This window comes from Cygnus olor, chromosome 3 (assembly GCF_009769625.2).
Source record: "Cygnus olor isolate bCygOlo1 chromosome 3, bCygOlo1.pri.v2, whole genome shotgun sequence".
Lineage (NCBI taxonomy): Eukaryota > Metazoa > Chordata > Aves > Anseriformes > Anatidae > Cygnus > Cygnus olor.
In genome coordinates this window covers 13,441,732-13,459,953 of record NC_049171.1, presented here as the reverse complement: position 1 = coordinate 13,459,953, position 18,222 = coordinate 13,441,732, and the positions used below count along the sequence as shown (strand labels likewise).

Sequence of the window (18,222 nt, the reverse complement as noted above, 5' to 3'; positions counted from 1 at the left end):
TTTCTTACACCAGCAGGAGACAGCAAAAAGAAAAAACAAACAACTGTAGTTGTTTTGTTTTGCCTCTAAAAAGTGAAACTGTTTCAGTTAACAAATTACCAAGTATAATCTATATATTATAGTATAATCTAGAAATTTCGAAAGTAAACAAAGTTCTACCGATCCCAGAAACTGAAGGCGAACAGTTACATATCAAAAAACTCTCATGCTCCTGTAATACTAACTGCTGTATAAATAATGGCACAGGATCTGAACAAATGAATATATAGGTATATTAACAGTGGGTTGCAAATTTCCTTTTAAATATGTTATTTGATAATATACAAGAAACCTGCAATATTTTTTCCTTTACAATGTTCATATCCCTGTCGGCCCTCAAATAACAATTTCTGGTTATTTACAGCCAACTTTCAGATTTTAGATTTCTATTCTCTACTGAGCAACTCCTTTTAGAAATACCACTTTTCTTGAAAACTGCAGCTACTTCTATCAAGGCTACTTACCTACATAGGAATACTTAAAGCATTATGTACTATTCTCCACTTTTAAACCTAAGTATAGCTTCTTCTAAAGTTACTATATAAAGTAAATCCAGAAATAAATACACATATACCCATACCTTCTGTAGTTGGAAGTAGGTTTTTTCCTTCACTCTTGGTCTCTGTCAGTTTCTCTGTTCTCAACAATACTTCTGCAAAGCTTTCCACAGAATTGTTCTGGTATGTGCCATAGCTGCTTTCAGACTAGAAGTAAAATAAGATAACTGATGCATGAGCACTACAGTCCACAGTTATGTTTAGTTCACTTACATCAGATACACTTATTAACCTGTGTTCCTGCATTTGCTTTCATTTCTGTTTAATTATTTTTTCCTACTATTGCACAAAATTTCAAGTCCTTGCAAGTCTTTGACTTTTTGCTTTGACAAGCAATATGAAACCCATATTTTTACTTAGCTAGAATATCTCAACAGAAAAAAAAAATCAGAATTCTGTAACAGAAACTTACTTCTGCAACATATGGATCAGCAATTAGAGACTCATAAAATGGATGACAGCCTTGCTTTTCCACAGTGGCATTTTCTCCAGGCCCACTTTTTAACACATCTCCAAATTCTTGGCCCTGGGAAAAACAAGTATAGGTGTGCTGTAACAAAAAAAGCTCATTATAACGTCTTTAACTGCAATTCAGAAGGGAAGCACCTGTAAATGGAAAGATCCCTGAATTCAACTGGGATCAAGACAAGAGTCATCCTAAATAAAGCAATGTTGAATCAAGCTCAGTATTGAGAGAGAATCACACTCAAAAGCAGTATTAGAGCTTTGAATACAAATAGACAGTATGTAAAGAGTTGACTTCACTGTGCTTTATTCCCCAAAGTTCTGAAGTTCTGCGAAGTTTAAACTATGCCTTCACACTACGCTAAAAAAAAATTAAAAAAACAGATTAGAAAACAGAAACAGGAAACACCTTTAGATGGATTCTTTCATTGTGATTTGCTTGAAAACAGTCCCCTGTCATCTCTAGTTAACTTATCAATTTGAGGTCTTCACTTGTCAGGTGTGTCTACAAAGGAGACTTGTTTTTATTCTAACATAGCAGTGAATGTGTAAGCATCTAGAGACATAGCAGCAATCCCTTACATGTAATGGTCGAAGATAAGTTAGTGATCTTTTCCACCACTGTCCATCACTGACAGCATGCAGCATGGCTTTTGTAGTCATAGTTGTGTTAGACAACACCTTCATGGTTTTTGTTGTCGTCCAGTACAACAAATCGGCAGACTGGCTAGAGGAGACGGCAGTTTCATCCTGTGAGCATATCCAACACACAATGGCAAGCGTTAGACTCATGCTTTAATTAGATTAAAGACCTAAAAGCCAAAACACATTAGTATACACACACTATGTTAATAACTTATTTTAATGTTCATTAATTTAGGCAACAGATGTTGTAAAAAAAAAAAGTAAAGTTAAAGTGACTTAAGTCTCAATCTGCAGTGAATAGCGTGATCAGTAGAACATTGTACCCCTTGTATAATCTCATGTGTCCACAGATACCAGCTGTGTGTAATTCCAAAGTTTATAATGGTAATGTTTTACATAACTATTGAGTACTTCTATTAAAATAACAAATCTATCTATAATACATGAGGAGACTGAGCATGCTAAAATGAATCATCACTAATTCAAGAAAGCTGATAGAAGAGACAATCTTGTATTAATAGAGGTAGCATTTATTGAGATGAGTTCTCAGTATAATATGCTTTCATCACACAACCTTCACAAACTTCACTTACAACAGCAAACAAAGCTCCCCACACTGAAGTCAAAATAGCATCCTCACAAGACAAAGGTGGACAATGTAGACACACTCCACCCCTTGTCCCTTCACATCGCAACAACAAAAAATCCTCACAGTTCGGTGGGGAAAAGACGAAGAGATGTAAACATTCATCTCCAGACCAAGTGACTAAGTATTAAGATTTGAAATTCTGCAGTGAGCACTTCCAAGGTACAAATCTAGCAAGCCTAACAGACTGCAAAAAAGAATCCAAGATCCTAGCCTAGCCTATTCTCAAGCCTGAGCTGCTTCTGCAGCATATGCATATTGTCCTGCAAAATGTGTTCACTCAGCCTCAGCAGACTCACATTAAAATCAGTTAAAGTAGAGGACGTTCTGCAAATGGAGGTTTCTGCACCAACTCTTCCTCTTGTAAAGCATTTAATTAATACTCAAAATACCCATTTTGGTTGATCTGTGCTAACTATTCCAGCCATGAAAGGTTCATGTCCATGGCATGCTTTACAAAACCTGCACATTAGAATAGAACCATATCATTAGCATGCTAATGTAAATACTGCCTTCAGCAACATAAAATATAAATATTCCCCTACATACAGTAAATTTCAACAGCTTTATCTCCAATGCTTCTTCATAACAGTTCAATTATTCATTTCCCCATACACCAAAGTTTACAGAAATAGGAGAATTCTGCCTGCATAACTAATAAGTGAGCGGGAAGTATTAATTCACAGCTTACTAACTTGTGACAAAATTTCAGACATCAAAGCAAAAGGATGCCAAGTTATGCTCAAGTGAGCGATGCCCCACAGGAACTTAATTGACAAAACATCTGTTAGCTTCAAAGTAAAATTTCACGGAAGACACCCTTATTTTTAGTACCCATAATTGTATTATTCACTGATTGTAATTGTATTATTCACTGCCTTAACCTGATCATTAAAGTAGCAGGCCCATTTTACGTCTTTCTTTCCTCTAAGACTTCAGCATTTTATTTTTTTATTTTTCAATTTTCTCTGAAATTATTTTCTAAATTTCACAGGAACACCACTAACGAACTAGCGAACTAGACGGGAAATTTCAGCTCTTCACCAAATGAACAAAGAGCAATATGATGCTCTGAACTCTGATGTTCTCTATATATGAGCATATATATATATATATATATATATGAGCATCTATATATGATGCTCTGAACCAAACGAACTAAGCGCAATACACCAGAATTTTTACTCCTCTGAAAAGTAAACAGCAATACAACAGCCTAGGTCTGGTGACTCTTTTTGATGGGTGGGGAGGGGGAAACAATTAACAGTTCTTGTTAATCAACATTGTGTTTTTTTGTTTAGTTGGTTTAACTGTTTTTAATAAATCATTTTTGTTACTTGTACTAACTAAAGGTTTTTGTTTCGTATTTTAAATGTTATATAGAGAACACTAGTTTCTCTCTCTGGTTGCTTCAGGACTCTTAACTTATTCTGAGGATTAACTGAGGAAAAACAAACAACTCAAAACAATTTTTTCCCTTCCAAGTTTTCAATTGCATTTGAGAAAATCATTTTTAAAAATAAACCTCATTCAGTAGAGTGCGTGCTGGTATAGTTCAACCATTATCAGAAAAACTTTGGTAGCGATTTATTGATTTTACTAAATGGAACTTTAACCATCATTACAATATTTTCTGCACACATAAAGAATTGTGTCATCTGAAAAGCCATTCCTCCGTGTACCTAGAACAGCAACATTTACCATAACTCTGCTATCCTGAATAAACCTCTGATAAACTAAGTTTCTTAAAGTTTATTGAAGATCTCATTTAATAGGATAACTTTAATTGTATCCTTTAATTATGACTTCAGTACAGTATTATAGCTTGGGGATTTTGAGGGAAATTATTTTCTTATAGCAGCTAAAAAAAAAAAGAAGGAATTTAACTTTATGTGAAAAAGGCTCAGCCAACAAATGGTAAATTATCAAGATAACCTAAAAAAAACAGCTAAAATACTAAAATATAGCTCCAAACAGTCTAACCCAGGGACAAGAAAGCAAAGCCAACTGTTTTTTTTTTTTAAATAAGCCACAGAATAGTGATAAATTAAAACACCTGCAACATAGTTTTTGTTTGTCTGTTTTGTTTTTAATGACAGTTAGCCAAGGTGCAAGGGTCAAAACATGCAGAAACCACACTCGTAACACACCTTATGAGTTAATAGCCTTGAGAAGAATCACAGAATCATAGAACTGTTCAGGTTGGAAAAGACCTCTAAGATCATCTAGCCCAACCTTTAACCTAGGACTAAAGCCCACCACTAAACCATGCTACCAAGTTCTACATCTACACACTTCTTGAAGACCTCCAGGGATGGGTGACTCAGCCACTTCCCTGGGCAGCCTATGCCAATGCTGCACAACTCTTTCAGTAATGAAATTTCTCCTAATATCCAACCTAAACCTCCCTGGTGCAACTTGAGGCCACTTCCCTTCGTCTTATCACTTGGTGCTTGGGAGAAGAACCCAATCCCCACCTCGCTAAAAGGAAACAGATGTTAACACTAAAATCTGTTATTGTTAAAGAAAACCTGCACAGGTTGACTACATAAAAGGTTACCTAAAGGGTTTGTACTTACACAAAGCGAGGTGGAACAGACTCTACTTATTAGACTAAAAAAACATCAAGTCTTAGCTTTCCTTTTCATTTTTCATTTTCTGGTACTCCCATCAGAAAGCAGGAATTTAAATATTTTTACATATGCATCCATGTATACTGTACATTCCTGTTTTGTGTCTTGAAATGTGTTTTTTGTGTGTTTTTTTTTCCATTTTTGTACAACACCTCTATCATGAACCTGTCTACATCATAACTCCTGTCCAGTTCAGATAAATTAAAACATAGATGAGAAACTACAGAAAGGATTCAGCTCAAGATTATAACCTTCTGGTGACACTGGATGTCTACGGTCTCACTAAGTCTATTACTGTCATTGCAAACTAGAAAGTAATTCAGCCTTAAGCAGAGACGATGGATTACATTCAGCTACTTAAACACAGGCTTTGATGACTGTCTGCGATACATGGCAGTAATTAAGATACCTGCCTAACACTCATAGATCTGACAAGAGGGCCTAGACTTTTTGGGTCAGTAGCTAAAGGACAGTAAAGATGCCTTAGGACATCTCAAATTGTTGGTATCTGTAATTAAGTAAGTGAATCAAGCACCTAATGGCTGGTTAGTTGCATTATTCTCTGTGCCTCGTTGATTAAATTGCCAGCAGCAGCTTACACAGTACAAGTGTGGAGTTCCACCTTGAGATCTTCTCTTCTTCAGCACAAGAGTTCAGTGACACTAAATGAACTTAATGAATAAAATACCTTCAAGAATTACAGCTACTTCTTTCTATGAGCATTCTAATTTAGTTGTTACAGAGTTAAAACCAGTATATTTACTAAGCCACAAAACACAGCTCCAGTTAATCTCATACATATAAATGTGTGTATATATAAAGATTTATGTATCATAACTATTTGAAACTGCAACTATTTTTGCCCTGAAGTTCCACAGATTCCAGGTGGAACATTTCCCTGAGTACACTACAGACATTCCCTAATCACTGCCAGTCAGCAATGATAAGGATGCATGACACACCAATTTAACATACGCGAGTATTTAAAAAGATTCCAGATCCAGTGCATGGGTCCAAAAAGAAAAGATGCTAATTCTCAGTTAGTAGGAACATTTTTTTTTCTTTTAAGCAACATTTAAGAAAAAAATTCCTATAATTTCTAGAGAAGAGTATCTTCAAATCATTTCTGCTCTCCTATCAGAAGTTCCTTTCCAAGGAAATCTGAAACTATTAATTTATCTTGTGCTACTGTGACAGTATACAGTAATTAAACTTTCACATTCAGATATGTAAAAGATAATGATTTTATTTATAATGGACATAACGCATGTTTTAAGTATTAAGCAGATCAAGCACAAAGTCAGAGCTCATTTAGAAGGCAAGATTTACAGTGGTTATTGTTTTTACTGCTTATATAAAACACAGCATCTCACAACTAAGAATTATATTTTAATCTAATAACATTAGCAATAATATTTTGAAATACTTTTAATGAGTCAAGACCTTATTTTTTCTCACTGAGATAGCTTGAGCAGCACAAGATGAATTGTTGAGGCACTTGCAGCACACTACAGATAGAACAAATGGTAAGCATGAAGGAAACTTAATAAGCAAAATATTCTGTTGCGTTGGAGTCATTGTAGCTTCAAAAGGATAACTTCTCCAATGGTTCCACTGAGTTCCATCACAAGTGACAAGCTGGTTGCTTTGGTCATGAAGTACATACTAGTGTAAACGCATTAGTTCCTACAGAATAATTACGTGCATCTTTACTGTAGCAGTCAGGAATTTCCTACAAAGACTTACTTAAATCAATATGACAGCTATGTTATGTGACACATTTGCAAGTAACTTGTGAAGATACGTAGCGAGCTGCTGTCAAGATTCCTGCAAGTTTCATGAGGAAAAAAAAGGTTTGGAAAAAAAAGAAAGAACCTTAAAACAACAAAGATAAATGAGTTTAGACATTAATAGGGAGTTCTTCCTCTACATCCAAAAAAAAAAAAAGAATAATTGAAAAGTATAACCAGCAGGTGATGTGGGCTAGTATCACAGGAAAATGGCAGTGGCAACTAACGATCAATATGAGAAGAGGCAGAAAAAAGATCTCTAAAGCTATTATAAAAAAAGTTGATTGATTAGCAGATAGGTATTTTCAAAGTAACAGAGAAAGATGTCCAAAAACATATACCTTAATTAACCTTAGTTAAAAGGAAAATTATGTTTTGAGCACTAATTTGAAAAGTTATCGGTAAGTGAGGAAGAAGAACATCCGTAAAGTCCTTGAGAAAAGGATGTTTTAAGTCAAAACATAAGTAAAGAAAGGAGTAAAAAGAAAGGGCAAAAAAATGTTATAGTTTGAAATTCTGTGCAAGACAATGAAGGTAAGAAGCAGGAAGAATTACCTGATGTGCAACTACAGCAATTGCAGTTATGGGATTCAGTTACGTCAGAGACAGAGTCTTTGAACATACTGCACTTCTAACATTTCATATGTCTATAAAAAAGGTAAGTTTATACTGTGCCTAAATATTATTGGATATGTTTCCTCTTGTGTCATTGCAAAATACTGTAAGAAATGAAAGAAGCTATAATTCTCATATAAATCAACTGGGAGAAGACAATAAGTTAAAATTAGCAAATACACAGAACTCATTTCATAGTGTAACATTTTGACTAGAAAACGAAAAAACAAAAAACAACAAAAACTGACAATGCTGCACCATACACATTTGCCCAGTCTGTGTGCAGACTTCCAACTGTAGACAACTAACCACAACAAAGGGGAAAAAAACAAAAGAATGTACATTGGATGAAATAAGAGTGAGTAATTTTCTAAATGAAAATTCCTCACTATAGTTAAAATTACTTCAGATATCTAAATTGAACTGATAATGAAGCTAATTAGTGAGTTTACTCAAGACTGATAAACTCTTAAGTATATTTCTGAATTCATTTATATGCACATACAATTGTTCTGTCACAACAAACATTTGATAGTACTAGAGCATATTAAAGATGATGTGTGACAAATTTGTCACGTTACAATTTGTTAAGATATGCATCCATGCCCTAATCAAAAGGCTCCACAATTTCATTAACATTTATTTGACAATCTTGCTCTCAGATAAATTTATTTACCAATTCCCAGAAAATAAAATGTGTTCATGCTAATAAACAGACCTCTTCTTCATGGCAATGATTCTAGAAATCTAGATACATAAGGTAAAGGTTTACCTCATTTACTCTGAATGCTGTCTTCAGTGCTGTTTCACTTTCCTGCCTGTTTTGTTACTTTTATATATATATGGAAATATGTATACGTATGCGTTTACACATACATTTATATGAAATATGCATGTATGCATACACAAAAATATGCATACACAAAATACATACATACACAGAACTTATGTTCCCATTCCAATAACATGGCAGGGACTTATTTATTATTTAGCTACATAGTGTTTAATACACCAAATGCAAAGACTAACATGTTCCATCTACAGCTATCATTGGTAAAAACTCCTTTAATGGAACAATGACAATAAATGGGCTGCGATTTAAATATTCTGCTCAAAAAGCCAAGCTATACAACATGAACAACCTCTCCTTCTTCCTACTCTTCTCTACTCTTCTTCCTACTTTAAGGTTAACATTTCTCCCCTCCCATCCTGAGATTTGTTTATCACCTACAGAAAAACTTGAACAGAAAAGATGAAAGGGAAAAATAGAGGGTCTAAACTACATTAAATATCTATTTTTTCAAAATAACTTTTTAATTAAACTTAGAATTTCCCACTCTGTAGAGACTGAAAGAGACGTTCGTTTCTTTCAGAAATAGTAAATAGCGTCATCTTTGAAGAGAGAAACGTAGTCCCAATCATACATGTACAAATTTAGATTTGTTAAAATTATAAACATGAAAAGTAAAAAAGGAATAGTAAACCTTTTCCTTCCCCCTGTGCCTCTATTCTCCACAAAGCTCTAAGTGTTGATGTACCTTCTAATCTTGCACATAATAATTATTTCACCTGCAATACCTGGAAGTCAAAAAATGGTGAAGACACCATATACACCATGATGCACAGTAAAAAAAAGTTTAACTCAAGATGTTTTTGAATTAAATGCATAGCCCAGGATAATTTTCAAATGTTTTGCTTCCCCCCCCCCCCCCCCGCCATGTTACTGCGAAGATTGCCTGAGAAGAAGCAACAAAAATCAGAACAGACTATGCAAAAATATATAAGCAAAGGTAAACCTAAAATAATCTAAGACTGAAAATTAGTAGCCTTTAATTAGTAGCCTTTAATGCTGCATACTTTTTGTATTAAACAGGTAGATGATGCTCACACTCAGATTCAGCTCTTCAACATAATACAAAACACAACTGTTATTACTTTAAAAACTCTTTAAAGCTTACCTCTGTATCCTTACTGATCAGCGAAGAAGGTATAGAGGTATTTACATTCTCATCTCCTTCTGAAGGAAGCAACTGGTAATTCACAGCTTGATAAAGAATCTACAGAGACAGAAAAAATATAACCCCTTACCAGACAATCATTAAGAATTATAATTCCAATGTCATAGGAAAGTCAAGAAATTCTGATGCAAAAACTTCCACGACAGAAAAACAAGAAGTGAGGGGATAGAGGAGGCAGGGAGAAGAAGAAAACATTTATTTAACATCCTCTCACTCTTGTAGTCCTTAGGCAAAATGACCTTCCCTTCTGTATTTTTTGTGCAACGCTTTTCCACACAATGTAAGAATTGTATTTTTTTGTTTGATTGATTGTTATAGTTGTTTTGTTTGTTTGTTTTAAACTACCTATAAGTTTCTGTACAATGTCAGCTAAGAATTTCCATGAAAAATACTCATTTTTGGAACTGTGCCTCTAAGGTGATGGGCAAGTGGAGAGAAAAGTGTCACATGAACAGAATTTCTGCAGGCCATAGACTAATGAAGTTCCACAAAAGACAGTCTTTTAGTATCACCTGTTTACCATGAACTTCTGATAAAGATTTTTTGCATTTATCTACCTACATCCATGGAATGGTTTGGATTGCAAGGGACCTGAAAGATCATCTTATTCCAACCTCCCTGCCATGGGCAGGGACACCTCCCACTGGATCAGGTTGCTCAGTAAGACATGTACATTGGACAGAACACAAGGTCGTTAATGACGAGTGCTGAAAAAATTGTGCTTAGCTTTTGGAGAAAGTAATTGCAGAAGAAACTGATTATGCATTCTTTGATGGAAATCATGACTTGGGTTTGGCTTCCTTGGGCAAGTACCAAATAAATTATCACTGAAATGTTTGTGACAAATCATATTGCACTAACAAAGAAACCTCAGCAACCAATTCAGTATCAAGTTTTGTGAATAAAGAAGAGAAAATCTTTTCCCTTGGAAAAGTACGATGCAAGAGGGTAATAACCAGTGGATGAGCAGCTGTACTGCATTACAACTAACAGGAAAAGAGGCTTTTAGAAGAAACAAGCCAGCAATACAGGGGCAATGAATTGAGAGAAAGTTTAACACATTTTCACTTATACAGCACCAGAAGTTTACGTAACTTCAAATTCTAATTCTGCATATAGGTACATAAGAGAGGGAAACAAGCTTTTATTTCTATATTTTACAGGTATCAATTCTGGAAAGAGTCCACTTGTGTTGAAACGAGTAATTATACCTACCTGCTTCAAACTGGAGTGCTTTCATGATGAAAAAAATAAATAGTAAAAAACAAGTGGATAAAATTAAATAGTTCACAGGAGCTAGACTTCATTTCAAACTGTTTGTAGCATTTAATTCTGACATTATCCTGTTACTGAGGCTGCAAAGACTGCCTTTATGTTTCCCATATTTCTCATGTGCTCTGCTACACCAGAAATTTTGTAAAGAAAAAGGATATGCACTTGGAGTTGCCTTTATTAGACTGCATAAGTACTCTATCTATTACTACCCTCTCCTCCGTGTCTTGAGATACAGAATACGAGCCCTCTAAGATTTTTATATTGTACAGAGAAAGCTGTCTAAGAGTTCAAAGTGATTTAAGAAAAATTCGGACTTAGACATAGCATGTGGGCCAAACCACAACTAGACTGAACAGAAATTTAACTTTTTGATAACCTAAATTACTGCACCGCAGTTTCAATATAAGACCTTTAAATAGGTTTGCTATGTCACCTTGCCATAACTTGCATTTAAATGTCAAAGTAATCATTCTCATGGACATAATATGGTCTGATGAGCATTTAAGAGCTGATTCTGCTAAGAGTCAGTCATTGCAAGGTTAATAAAGATGGCTCAGATAAAAACGGTGTTATATTTGTTAGAATTATCAAATGGTTGAAATCAGTGAGAAAAGAATTTCATCACATATTTGGTAGTGATCATAGAAAATAAGAATAGATGTTTAATGAACTTTTAATTGGACATTTAATTAAGTTAGATTACACGGTATAAACAGGTGACAGAACCTGGAAAACTTCAGAAAAAAAGATTTAAATCTATTTGCAAATAGAACGTTTAACAAGGCAATAAATTAAGACACTAAAAGTACTAAAGATGGATATAATTGCACTTCTACTTGAGCAGCCATCATATAAAAATGGTTAAAAAAGATCTCGTGCTGAAATACAACAGCAAAAGTAGAAAAATGAGTAGTAAAAGTATAAACTTGCTGGGGCTGGAGGTGACAGGCAGACAAATTTAAGGAAACAAAAATTAGAAGAATTCCCCTTTAAAGCGTTGGTAAGCATTGAACTGCATGAAAGAAGTTTCAGAAATACCTACCTGGGTTTGCAATGAGCTGCTAATTCCCAGCAGTGCCTCTATGGCATTTGGGGGACAGTGTGTCAGAGCAAAAGCCATGAGTTCCTGACGCATACGCAAGTCATGGAAGCCTTCTGATTGCCCAAGCTGACTGCATACTTCCCAGCTTTTACAGTAACCTATAAGAGAACACAAAACTTACTTCTCAGTTAAGCAAGCCTCACAAGCAACAGCAGGAACCCACGTAATTCTCACTGGATGAGATAAGAGCGTTGTATGTGGCATTCCTGCCAACACAGCCCCTGAGAAAGGGGCCATAAAAGCTCCATAAAGTAGATGTAACTCAACTTTAGACTGAAATATGTAGAAGATTCATTGCCACCATATTGTAGATATCACTATAATAGGAATCTGTAAGCCTACATGCTATATTTTTACATATTACAATAAGAAAATCAGAATGTACTTCAGTGCATAATATTAAATATATTACAGGAGTGGCTTTAATATACATACGATTACTTGATACATTAAAAGAACCTCAATTCATCTGTTTCCACACATAATCTCAATCCTGAGGCAGAAAAAAGAACCAGAGAAGCAAAACCCATGCTCCTTAGCATCTTGACATAAAAGTGTCATTTAATTTCATTCATAACCTCACATATAAGACTTACATAAATAGCACAAATATTTTAAGAGCTTTGATAGAAGTCTATCTAAAAGACCTGCACATTAGCCTACTTTGAATACTTTAACGAAGATTCATTGGAGGGCAAGTTTTGGTGACTCCAGACAACCTCCAACCAATCGCACGCCCCTGTGGCAGCAATGAGCCATTTGAATGCTTGCCCTACTGACTTTCAGTGGTACTGTCTGGGTCTACCACGGTGACCGTAGGTAACAGGCAATCGGGTTTCTGTGATATTTAGTACGAAACATAACCCAGCACTTACTACTACAGCCAATTATACTATAAGCCTATTTTGGATGGAACACTAAGAGCCATATTCCTACCCAGCTGCCTAACAAACTTTTATTTCCTGTCATTATTTCAAGAGATAATGAAGTGGGATAGTAACTGCACAGTAAGATTTTATAGTATATGAATGAACTTTTGCAAGCTGAAACACAAGGATATTGAAATACACTTCCATACAGAGGTTTACAGAGAGGCATGACTATGTATAAACGATACTGAATGCATACGTACCAATATACATGTTTAATTTCAATGGTGTTTCACGTGACCATTCACAAAAACATAATACCAGAACATAGCAAGTAAGGGACTTAAACAACAAGACAAATTATAACTTTTCCCTTATAACTTACATAAAAAAAAAAAAAAAAAAAACTTATCAACTTCATGCATAAAACTTATAAATTATAACTCTGTTTTCTTACAAGAAAAAAAGCATTGAAAAGACAATTAAAAATGGAATCCCTGATGGGATACATTTTTGAGCTTCTGGAACAAAAAATAAGGGATTATCTGAGTCACATTATGTTATATTGCTTGAGAGATCTCAGTAAAACAAATTTTAAAAGACAGTGCTGCTCCAGAAGACACTGTGGCTAATTTTGTAGGTCCATGACATACATGGGAGTTACTGTATTACATACCACATGCCTTCTACAGCTGACATACTGCTGACTTGCACAATGAAGTAGATTTTTGAATGAAATGGACCAGTTTGAAGTAACATACTTCAGAGTGAGCTGAGAGTCAGAACTCAGATTTCCAACCACCATCACCCCATGTAGTCCCCATTTATTTACTTCACCTGCAGTCATGAGCTCTTGGCAATGCATACTAGCTGCTTTGTAGTCCTGGAAACTGAGAGCTTGTTCCACTAAAAGGATTAAAACTTGACCTTTTCTCTCCATCTGGTCATCTCCTGTACGAAAAATTGAACATTTTTATCAGTTGGAAGAAATAATCAACATAAGCTTCCTACTTTATTTCTTAAGAAAATTATATGCCACAACATGAAAACATCACCTTCTGGAAATAAAATTATCATTTTATTTTTCCTAAAAATGAAACAACAGATAAATATTTAAAAGAAGGAAAAGAAAAGTGGCATTATAGCTGGCTAAAGAAATTACGTAACATGTTAAGTCTAAGTTAAAAAGGAGTTTAAAAGAAAAGAAAATGCATTCTTATTTATGTGACAGCCAACAGACTAAACAGATAAAAACTGATATTAAAGACGAGGGATGTATAGAACCAAATACTGACTTTTTTGTGTGTGAATTGCAATAGAAAAATAATTTTTATATTTATAATTATACTGTTACAGTAAGCAAAGCCCCTAACTTAAACTGCCACTTCATGTGGACAAAGATTCCTAAGATGTGAAAGACATTAGCATTTAAAATCCCTTCCCTGCTAAATTTAGAGAGTAGAACTGAAACTACTTTCTCACATCATACATGGATCTTGATCACCAGATCCCCTGGACAATGTCTACTCCCCAAAGTATGAGTCAAAAGTAACACATCAGATACTACTGATGTGTTCTGACTGAAGTTTCAATAACAACCTCTGTGGACAAATGTCTTGACCTTAATTTTAAGAAATCAGCATTCGCAAATGAAAATCTAATCAGACAACTCATCTCCTTTTCAAAGTCGGTTACAATCAATACAAATAACATTGATTCCTGTCACCCTTTATCAGCTATCTATATTTATTATTTTTTAAAAGCTTTTTCCAATTTAGAATGAACATGAGAAATTAGGAATTATTTACTTTACTGAAACCAGTTGGTCCAGTCTCATGCTAAAACAGAGTCCACATATCCATGTACTATATGAACAGGTGACTGAACATACACAGGAATAATAATTCCACACTAATGATTTTAATTTAGGAAGGAGGGGTGGCAAGAAATTAATAAAAGTGAGTGGATTTTTCAATGCAAACTTCTTGGTCATGTTTCTCTCCTATTATTAGAAGTGATTTTATGGAGTCACTGCTGACAGTCATTTGAAAAGGGCACTGGTTTATGAAACTGTATTACTACAACTTATGAAATGCAAATACTTCAGAAGGTTAAACAGAGCCAGTTTCAAAAACCACTTAAAGAGTACATGTTCTTAAATTACACAGTTGTTATTTTTATTTTGCAGAATCATCAACATAGGCAAACCAAATTTGTTTTTAAAGCCTTCTTGAAAGATAAGATGTAGCAGTTGTGCTAGAATGACATTCAAGGAAGTGAAGTTACTCTAATTATTTAGCTCAATTAAGATTCCCTTAATCCCAGCACGTCACGACTAACTCAGATGGGAGAGCACTTTGGCTTCCCATCATTCCCATCTCTTGGCCTCTCGCCCTATATACTGCCAACACATGGTGTTGCAAATTAATCACATCCAAGGCTCTTGTGCTGCAAATTTTGCCCTCTGGAACCTGGGAACTTCTTATCCAGGCAAAAGCAATTACAGATGACAAAGAGGTGTTTCTGTCTACAAAAGCTAGACGTGAACTGTCATTTTGTAAGCAAAAGATTTGTAGTTGCCACTCACCTTCTGATGCCCACCACTTCACCCTGACAGCATTACTACTTATGGAGAGATTTGTCTAAGTAGCAGACAAAAGCAAAAGGCAATAGAAATAATGAAACTATTGTTAGTCAGATTTCTGCTAAACCAAATAATTACTGCTATTTATTATCACTTAAAAATCAGCGGGATTGTAGGAAAGAGTGAAGGAACACTTGGAGCAAGGAACTGCTTTCTTCTTAGATGTGCTTGAGCAGCCATACATTGCCAAGGTCCCCCCCACCATTTTAGCTAATTAATTTTGATGCAGCAGATACATCTCTGCGTGTTTTTACAAAAGCAAAAGCATAAAACATAAGGATTGTTTTCCTGCCAGTCCATGGCTATACTTTTTCATCTCATCTCCATTTTTCTCTCATTTAAAGTTCCATTATCTTGATGCACACTGTTATGCTGGGGATTAACTGTCAGCTCCTCCACGACTAGCGAATACCCTGCAACGCACAGCTCGAATCCTTTTTCCATGTGGCTTTCAGTGCCTCAACAGTGCAGTCACTTAAAATACGACCCACTGCAGATTAGCAGCATGTTCTCAGTCATCTATTCAGACATGAAAAAATTCACTGCTTCAGCTTCATGACTCCGCATTTGAAGAGATTTTTAATAATAAAGCCTTATAAAAGTGAAAGGTTTTGAATCTAAATTGTTGCCATTGCCACTCTGATAGACATCCAAGATGTAAAAAAGGTCCCTTCCATAAGGGAGACCATTAAAGTGATAACATTATTTTAATACAGAGTAATTCTGCATTAAGCCTTAACGTTGATGTCTGACATCCAGACTCAAACTAATCAAGTTCAGAAACTAGAAAGGACATGTTAGTTTTTATTTCCCCTTTATTATTTGCGAAACTGCTTGTGCGTGTTCTGCTGCTTAGGACTAATGCTTCCTTATGTCATAAGAAATACGCACTTATATTCTAAAGGTTACTTTGCTCAGGAAGATTTAGATCTCTTCTAGGTACAAAGTTTTTTCTACATCCTTTTGTTACAGCATTTAAATTTCAGACAGAAGTTGATAAAAGCAGAGATGGCATTACAAATGAGAGGAAAAATATGGAAGCTCAGAAATGACAGAAAATCATCGGGGGGGCAGGGAATAAAGCATGTTCAAGTATTATTTTTTTTTTTTTTTAAGATTTGAATCTAATTTGGGTCTAATTAAAAAAGCCAATTGAGACATTTTCGTAAGATGCACGTTGTATTTGTGAATGGATAAAACAAAGAACGTTAACCACATCAGAAAACTTAAAAGTAAAATGAAATCAAAATGGTATACATATACTCCAGAAACTCCACGTGAGGTACATTTACAAGACCACAGACCATCTGTATGGTTACTTCTACATACATCAGGCAAGAAAGTCAGTGTTAAGAAGATGGATTTCAAAAATACAGTGTTAGCTGACTTAGGGATCTGAGCAAAGCTTAAAATTACTAGATATTACAGATATTAAAAAGAACTACATTACCACAAGGAAATTGTGAGAAAAGAGCAAGATGAATAGAAAATATTTCCAGGGATCTTGAATCAAAAATTGTCAGAATAAATAGCAATGCTCCCTAGATCTTCTTGATATGCAGTAACAGTAGAGAAGATGCTAATTTCTGATGCCCCTTTTTCTGAGTCCCTTTTTTCACTCCTCTATTTTGTAAGCAAGTAATTACATAACATGAATTCTCTCATGCTCTTTCTTAAGTGTGTGGATTAGGAAAGGAGCATGAGACTTAGGACACCTCCAGTTCCCTAACCAGGTGCAGGTTTGCTGGTTGTCATGCTGAGCACATTCTCGTTCTCTCACTTTGCCCATCTGCAAAATTAAGATAACACTTGTGTGCCTAATTTAGAGGAGATAGTGATGTGAGGCTTAAATAGAGTTTACTCTCATTAATCAAATACCTTAAAGCAATTAAGAAAACTGTTGATATATCACTACCTAAGCAATATTTTATAATTTATTTTTGTACTTCTCAAAGCATTACTTGCTTTCAATGCTGTTCTCTAAAATAAAGCATACATAGCTCCTGAAGCTCCTTCAGATGACTACATGCACTCTATCCTTGTCTGCATAGCAGATGCATTCTTTTTGAGTTGAAATTAAAATATTGAGTTGAATATTGAGCTTTGAGGTGAAATTAGAAACTCGTATTTTTTAGGCTATGTGATATATGTAGTGCAATATACCGTACACTATATACTCTCTATGTACACACGTTTAAAATTTATATAGCTGTGAATGGCTGTATCAAGCAGGTCTTTCCAAATACATAATCAGATAGGATGAGGGCAAAGGGGAAAAAATCTGACAAAGCAAGAGAAAGCACTCTGCAATGGTGGGTTGGGAATGGAAGGGATGACAGATTTGAGAAAGCATAACTGATACAGGTATGTTCCACAAGATAAAATTACATCTTTCACAGCAAAGTTAACTCATAAATCAGGGCAATTTTTTTTGTCCCTAATTGGTTTTCACTATTTTTACAATTCTTTCTTCCAGCAGTGCTTTATGTAATTCTTCAGTAAGCAGGTCCATAAAGTTCAATCTCTAGATTGTTTTTCCAGTATCCAGACTTATCCCTGTATCTCTCCATTAAACCATTCCCTTTCATCAGAACCTGTTAAAAATCATGTTGCCCTTTCCCAGCAATTTTAAACCTGGTGTCTTAAAATTGTAACAAAGGCTTAGGATTTTGTTCACAAATCTTAAAATCTGTGCGCATGCAAACTGCTTTTTTGGCAACAAACTGATTTATAGAATAATATTAATGGGTGTTATCATTCTTACGGCTAAAGTCGTAAAGTAAGTCTTCAACTCAGTAAAACTGAAATTATGAATTGAAAGATACAGAAATGCCCCTTTTAAATGTCTTGCTTTATTTAATTTTTATACTGCCTATTACATTTTAAGAGTATCTTCATTTGCGGATTATGAGTAAGGCTATGTC

The 18,222-nt window shown here is 34.9% G+C and overlaps 1 protein-coding gene across 2 annotated transcripts in view; it reads right to left on the bottom strand.

Moving 5' to 3' along the window:
* Positions 1-18,222, bottom strand: part of NBAS (NBAS subunit of NRZ tethering complex) — a 187,950-nt gene that overhangs the window by 103,752 nt on the left and 65,976 nt on the right. For both annotated transcript variants that reach the window (XM_040551536.1, XM_040551538.1), the window contains exons 33-38: positions 13,492-13,605; positions 11,726-11,883; positions 9,349-9,447; positions 1,644-1,811; positions 1,009-1,122; positions 620-743 (exon numbers count right to left, since the gene is read on the bottom strand). In XM_040551536.1, the coding sequence (XP_040407470.1) occupies positions 620-743; positions 1,009-1,122; positions 1,644-1,811; positions 9,349-9,447; positions 11,726-11,883; positions 13,492-13,605 (777 nt within the window). The remainder of the gene's footprint in view (positions 1-619; positions 744-1,008; positions 1,123-1,643; positions 1,812-9,348; positions 9,448-11,725; positions 11,884-13,491; positions 13,606-18,222) is intronic.